Source organism: Dama dama, chromosome 9 (assembly GCF_033118175.1).
Source record: "Dama dama isolate Ldn47 chromosome 9, ASM3311817v1, whole genome shotgun sequence".
In the NCBI taxonomy this organism is placed as follows: domain Eukaryota; kingdom Metazoa; phylum Chordata; class Mammalia; order Artiodactyla; family Cervidae; genus Dama; species Dama dama.
In genome coordinates this window covers 26,628,522-26,636,116 of record NC_083689.1, presented here as the reverse complement: position 1 = coordinate 26,636,116, position 7,595 = coordinate 26,628,522, and the positions used below count along the sequence as shown (strand labels likewise).

General features: G+C 41.5%; 1 protein-coding gene across 1 annotated transcript; it reads right to left on the bottom strand.

The window, feature by feature from the left end:
- Positions 1-1,204: 1,204 nt before the first annotated feature.
- HINT1 (histidine triad nucleotide binding protein 1) lies at positions 1,205-7,395 on the bottom strand. Its single transcript, XM_061150849.1, has 3 exons — positions 7,176-7,395; positions 2,661-2,765; positions 1,205-1,526 (listed from the first exon to the last, which is right to left on the bottom strand). The coding sequence occupies exons 1-3, from the start codon at positions 7,284-7,286 to the stop codon at positions 1,362-1,364; spliced, it is 381 nt and encodes a 126-aa protein (XP_061006832.1). The 5' UTR covers positions 7,287-7,395; the 3' UTR covers positions 1,205-1,361.
- Positions 7,396-7,595: the final 200 nt, after the last annotated feature.

Here is a 7,595-nt window from a genome sequence, read left to right as displayed (position 1 = left end):
CCATGGATGTCCCATCGTTATTACATTTTTTACAGTGGCACAAATCCCTCCAAAACTCCTCCCCTGCCCCAGACCTTCCCTCATAAAATAAGTCATAAAAATACATAAAGCTATATAGTGTCAGGGGAAATTTTTTTTTTTTAAATAAATCCTCCTAGAGTGGGAAAGGCTTTTAAAAATGTGAACTAAATTAAAATTTGATACATTAACTTTATATTTTAAATACCATAAACAAAGTAAAAAAAACGACAGAAAAAAAAAAATTCACTTGTAAGACATATACAGCCAGTATCTCTAATCCACCCCCCCAAATTTTTTTTAAATCACCAATAAATTTAAAAGTTAAGAAGAAAAACAATTTGCAATAAAATGTGTCAAAATCTACTAAAATGGTCTTGGGGATTAAAAATGGAAGGAACTTATAAAGAAAATGAGCAAAGAGACAAAAGCAGATAAGGAATATTAAATAAATTTTAGAAGCTGGAAAGTGCCTACGTGAAGGGAAGCAGAGAAGCAAATCCATCTGTCCTGTAGAACCTCAGAAGGGCTAGGGTACATGGCAAGACCAAAAATAAGTAAGTTTTGTTGTCAGTCTACGTAAGATCTCAGACAATGAGATTTACCTACCTCAATTCTACATAGCCAGATTCATGCAAAACTTAAAATATTTTTGCTAGTGTGCACATACACATTCAAAACAATGAGTTTTCAATTTGGAAAATTAATTCTAAATAATATGTTTTCAAGTCTTTATAATAAATACTCAGAGTAATAACGAAACACTACTGTATGCCTTCATGTGACCATCAAAGTTTCTGTGAGAAACGTGCTTTCATCCCTTCCAAATTATCTCCAATAGTCCAGGGAAAACATGTGAGCTGGACACCAAGCATTTCCAGTGCCACAACTGTCACTTTCTGGATCAATCACATCACTTCCTTTGTTCTCGGGGAGGTGGGAGGGGGCGGGAATTGGATTAGAAAATCTTCCCTGGGACTGATACTTTACTCTAAAAAGCATATTTCAAAGATGAAGCTAAATTTATGAAATTTTTAAATTTGTCTTCAAAATTCAGTCACACCATTATAACCACATACGTAATGCTGAGTCCTCCTTGGGGAGAAAAAATAAAACCTTCCCAGGTATGAACTCTACCTTCAAACATTCCAACAAACATATTTTTAAAAATAAGTCAAATACAGAATTCAGACCATTCAACAATGTCTTTTATTATGTGTGAGTTTTTTTAATTTTTTCTTCAATATCTCCATACATAGGCCAAAAAAAAAAATTGTTAAGCATATTAGAACTTGCAAACCTGATCACTGCATAGAGAAGGCAAAATTATCCCTATAGCATGCTTAACCAGGAGGCCAGTTCATCTGCCGACCTCCAAGAACATGGAGATGAACATGATAGACAGACTGGCCCCCATCTGAACCTTCATTCACCACCATTCGATAGCCCTTCTTCAGGCCCAGATCAGCAGCACATTTCTTGCCAACAATCATCAAATGCCCAAGAAGCTGGAAAAAAAAAAAAGTTTCTTAAGCACTAGTAATTTATAGCTTTATAGTTTCTTATCATCATATAACAAACTACCAAGGTGAAAAATTTAAAAGCTACTAATTGAAACAGACTTTGGGCAAGTATTTGGGAACATTTTTAATCCTAATATAATCCTATTAGGTATTTACTAATTACTAATTTCAATAAACAAATTACAGGCATAAATCTGCTCAATTAAAACAATTTTAAGATCATACTGCAAGTGGTATTTAAGTTTTCTTAGTAAAGCAGACACCCTGCTTGCTTGTTCTGGGGGCATATTATCAGTTGGGACAGATCTGGTTATGCTGTGGTAACAAATCACACAAAAACCTGGTTTACATCAAAGAGACATTTCTTGTGTTCACTCCATGTTGATCACAAGTCGACCAGGCTCTATATTCCACATCTTTTTCACTTTGAAACCCAGGTTGATGGAATAGTCTCTATATGATCACAGTGGCAGAGGTTAGAGAGAATATGGCAGACCAGGTATTAACTTCTTTCAAAAGACATGTATCACTTCTGCCTGTACTCATTGGTCAAATTAAGTCATATGACCAGGCCCAACATCAATGAGGCCAGAAGTATAATGCAGCCCTACACAGACAAGTGAGCCGTTATGAACAATTATATAATCTACCACAAAGAGCACTAAGAAAAATTTTAATTGAGGCCTGTACATCCTGGTAAAATCAAATTAATTTTCTTTCCTTTAATGGCATTAATAAAAGAGCCAGTGAACTCTCTCCTGTATGATACACTATTTCTTATTAAGGAAAAATGAGTCTCACCAACTAATCCTTGCTTAGAATCCTTTTTGTTTAAGAATTTGTGGTGATGGATGTTAACAAGACTTGCTGTGATAATTCAGTAGTATATACATATATCAAATCAATATTTGTATACCTAAATCTAATATAATGTCATATGTCAATTATATCTCATTTAAAAAATCACACTATTTATACATTGCATTGAAGCCCTACTGATTTTCTATTTTTCCTCAGTATGCCCTTAGGAAAACAAAAATGTGACATAACCTTAAGGGTGATATTTAGTCTCCCAGTTTAAAAAGCAAAAAAATTAATGATATTAGTAAATGTACTTACACTTTCATCATCATCTTCTGCTGCAGAAATCTGGGATATATGTTTCTTGGGTATCACCAGAAAATGTGTTGGTGCTTGAGGGGAAATGTCATGGAAAGCAAGACACTGGAAAAAAGGGGGAAATAAATCAAAGTTTCCATATATAGTCTTACAGCCTAAGTTTATCACTTTCACACTAACCCCATGGGAGAAACACTGGGGTTTCCCCAGTGGTAGATCAGAAGTTGACACAATACATATGATACTCTGGTCCTTTTCATGGAACTAACAGTCAAATGGGAAAACTGACGTTAAACACATAAAAGTATACTTAACCAAAGATTCGACATGTTATAAAATACAACAACAAAGATCCTACAAGTTACAAGGGGAAAGTAACATGTGCAGTAAATGATTATCACAGAAAAACCTAATTTTGATTGGGTGGTCAAGGGCAATCATTGTGAGGTAGCTACATTTAAACCAAGATCTGAAGGTTGAGAAGCAATTAGGCATGCTAATCATTGTCTATTATTCCAATATATTCTCATTTAACTCTTCCTGCTCAAGTCACACTGTCCACCTCTCTCCACCCTCAGGGCTTTCTCAACTGCTTTTCCCTCTACTGCAAAGATCCTCTTTCTCCAAAATCTCAACTTTCGTCTAACTTAAATTACTATTCATTTCTTAGCTACCAGTATATACACCATTTCTAAAGGAAATTTTTTTAAAATTTTTTATTTCATATCTTTTATTGAAATATAGTTTGGGGGGATTCCCTGATAGCTTAGTTGGTAAAGAATCTGCCTGCAATGCAGGAGACACCGGTTCAATTCCTCGGTCAGGAAGATCCGCTGGAGAAGGGATGGGCTACCCACTCTAGTATTCTTGGGCTTCCCTTGTGGCTCAGCTGATAAAAATCCACCTGCAATGCAGGAGACCTGGGTTCAATTCCTGGGTTGGGAAGATCCTCTGGAGAAGGGAATGGCTACCCACTCCAGTATTCTGCCTGGAGTAGTCCATGGACGTGTAGTCCATGGGGTCACAAAAAGTCGGACAGGACTGAGCGACTTTCACAGTTGATTTATAGTGTTGTGCCAGTCTCTGCTAGATGGCAAAATGATTCAGCTATACACATACACATTCTTTTCTTAATATTCTTTTCCATTATAGTTTATCCCAGGATACTGGATACAGTTCTCTGTGCTATACAGAGTAGGACCTCGTTTATCCATTCTAAATGTAGTAGTTTGCATCTGTGAATCCCAAACTCCCATTCCACCCCCTCCCTCCCCTCTCTTCCTTGGCAACCATAAGTCTGGATCTCTATGTCTGTGAGTCTTATTTCTGTTTTGTAGATAAGTTCATTTGTGCCATATTTTAGATTTGACATATAAGCAATATCATACGGTATTTGTCTTTCTCTTTCTGACTTAATTCACTTAATATGATAATCTCTAGTTGTATCCATGTTGCTGCAAATGGCATTATTTCATTCTTTTTATGGTTGAGTAGTATTCCATTGTATACATGTACCACATCTTCTCTATCCATTCATCTACTGATGTATATTTAGGTTGTTTCCCTGTCTTGGCTACTGTGAATAATTGTGCTATGAACATAGGGGTGTATTTATCTTTTTGAATTATGCTTTTGTCTAGGTATATGCCCAGGAGTGGGATTGCTGGATCATATGGTAATTCCATTTTTAGTTTTCTGAGAAACCTCCATACTGTTTTCCATATGACCATACTAACTTATATTCCCACTAACAGTCTAAGACAGTTCCCTTTTCCCCATACCTTCTCCAGCATTTTTCATAGACTTTTTAATGATAGTCATTCTGATTCATTAGTTTTGATTTGCATTTTTTAAATAATTAATGATATTGAGCATCTTTTCATGTATGTCTTTGGAGAAATGTCCATTAGGGTCTTCTGCCATTTTTTGATTGGTATATTTTTTGTTGTTGAGTTCTATGAGCTATTTGTATATTTTGGAAATTAAGTCCTTGTCAGTTGCACAGTTTGCAAATATCTTCTCCCAGTTCATAGGTTGTCTTTTTTATGGTTCCTTTGCTATGCAAAAGCTTGTAAATTTGATTAGGTTCCATCTGTTTATTTATTTATTTAGATAGCCGTGCTGGGTCTTTGCTGCTGCATGCAGGATCTTTAGTTGTGGCATGCAAACTCTTAGTTGCAGCATGTGGGATCTGTTTTGTGTGTGCTTAGTCACTCAGTTGTGTCTGACTCTTTGCGACGCCACGGACCCCATGGACTATAGCCAGCCAGGCCCCTCTGTCCATGAGGATTCTCCAGGCAAGAATACTGGAGTGGGTTTCCATGCCCTTCTCCAGAGGATCTCCTCAATCCAGAGATCAAACCCAGGCCTCCTGCAATGCAGGCAGATTCTTTACCATCTGAGCCACCAGGGAAGCCCATTCCCCGATTAGGGATCAAACCCAGGCTCCCTACATTGTGAGTGCAAAGTCTTAAGCCACTGTACCTGTTTATTGTTTATTTTTATTTCTATTGCCCTGGGAGACTGACCTAAGAAGACATTAGTATGATTTATGTCAGAGAATGTTTTGCCTATGTTCTCTTCTAGGGGTTTTATGGTATAACGTTTTAGATGTAAGTCTTTAAGATATTTTGAGTTTATTTTTGTGTATGGTGTGAGGGGGTGTGGTCACCTTCATTGATTTACATGCAGCTGTCCAACTTTCCCAGCACCACTCAAAGCAAATCTTTTGATTCCAGTCCCCGCCGTCCAGAGGTTAGGAGCCCGAGTTGTGCAATTTCCTGGTTTTTTCCTTCGTGGCAGTGATCACTTTTTTTGTGTGATCACTTTTATAATTAGAAATTTGCTGATTATCTGACTGATTTCTTCCCACTTCAACTACTTAGGAAATATATCTGTTTTGTAAAAATGAAGAGGATAGGTAACATTTAGACTAACTAACATTAGTTAGTTAGACTAACTAACATTTAGAATAGTTTTGAATATTGTTCTCCAGTGAAGGCAGAAGCTTCTTAATAGAACCTTTTCCTGCTTAACTGTCTCCCAGTAATTATACTTGGTGCTCTGTACAAATATGCTGTATCATGATTGCTTCCTGCTGTTACACTATTGGAACTCAGATGGTTCAAAAGTCAGTATTTCAACTATCACTTATTAAAAGCAACTAAAAGTATTTTTGGAGAAGGCAATGGCAACCCACTCCAGTACTCTTGCCTGGAAAATCCCATGGAAGGAGGAGCCCTGGTAGGCTGCAGTCCATGGGGTCGCTAAGAGTCAGACACAACTGAGCGACTTCACTTTCATTTTTCACTTTCATGCATTGGAGAAGGAAATGGCAACCCACTCCAGTCTTGCCTGGAGAATCCCAGGGATGGTGGGAGCCTGGTGGGCTGCCGTCTATGGGGTCGCACAGAGTCGGACACGACTGAAACGACTTAGCAGCAGCAGCAGCAAAAGTATTTTTAAAGAAATACACATTTTCTAAAACAAAATAATTTCCCTAACAGATAAAAAGGGTATTTAAATAAATTCACCTCGAGGAATTAAAACTTAGGTGTTTTGAATCTAAGAACGCTACTAGTAGCATAAAATGTTTCCTTATATTCTATATTTCATAGTGAATTTATTAAAAAGTTTACAAAACTTTTATCTAAATCAGCCACCCTGTGCAGCTTTATCTGAGATCCAAAATATAACCTCCCACTAAATATTTTACACAAGATGTCTGAAAGTCAAATGAACTCGGCCTTTCTAAAACAATTTCAACCTACAATGAGGTTAAGAAAAACGACACTCTTATTTAATCTTTTGGCATAAAACTACTTCCTGTAAAATCCTGAAGGAATCATTCTTCCTGGGAGGGGCTAAAGGAAAGCAAATCCCAGAAGCAGGTTCACTCTTCGGGGTTCGAGACCCGAGAAGGGGGGGGTGGGGAGTGGGGGTGGGCGTCGGTGAGCGTCCCTCGCGGAGGCCCAGGGCGTCTGCGCCGCCCCCAGGCCGTGCACCCCCGGCCTCTAGCGCAATGCGGCGGCGAGAGTCGCCCGGAAACGCCGGGGCAGGCCGGCTGTGAGCGGGAGATCGCGGAGATTGGGCCCGAGTCAGGGTGCGATCGGGTTTCTCCCTGTCAGGCAGAGCGCTGGCGAGATTGTCAGATTCCTTAAACAGTCGAGGTACGAGGCAGCCCGGCAGCCGCCCATGCCGAGGACCCGGAGCGCCCCCCGACACGCGCCCAGACCCCGCGATGCGGGCCAGCTAGCGCCCGGCGGCCTGGCCCGCGCCCCGGGCTGATAACGCGTAACCGGAGCGCCGGCACGCGCCGGCCGGGCACCTCGGAGCGACCGCGGCCCTGCCCGCTGGCTGGGGGCCCGAGGCCGAGGCCGCAGGAGAGAGCCCGGTGCCTTCCCTTCTCCCCGGAGCCCGCCGACCCTTCCCACCCCTCCCCTCCGCGGGAAACCCGCGTGTCCACAGGCGCCTGCCCCGTCTCAGTCCACGAGCGAGGCGGCGCTCGGAGCCTACCTGGTCATCCTCATAAATGATTTTGGCTGGGATTTCCTTGCGAATGATCTTCCCGAAGATCGTGTCGCCGCCAGGCCGAGCGACCTGAGCCTTGGCGATCTCGTCTGCCATCTCTGCCTCCCTCCCGAGCAGCCGGCCGGGGAGAAGGTCGGGAGGAGGGAGGAGCCGGGGGCGCGGGCCGAGGGCGGGAGCACGCGGACCAGCTTGCGCAGGGACCGCCGCTAGCACGCCCCAGCAACTCGTGCGCGTGCGCACTGGCGACTGGCGCTCGGGTGTCGCCTTGCGTGCGGGAGCTCTAGGGGAACCGGGGAGCCAGACCGAGCCAGAGAGAGGTTCTAGATGATAGGACCCAGCAATCGGCACCAAGGTCGTTTTTCTTTCTTCCTTTCTTGTCTCTCGAGGAGCGTAGTTCCTGCAGTA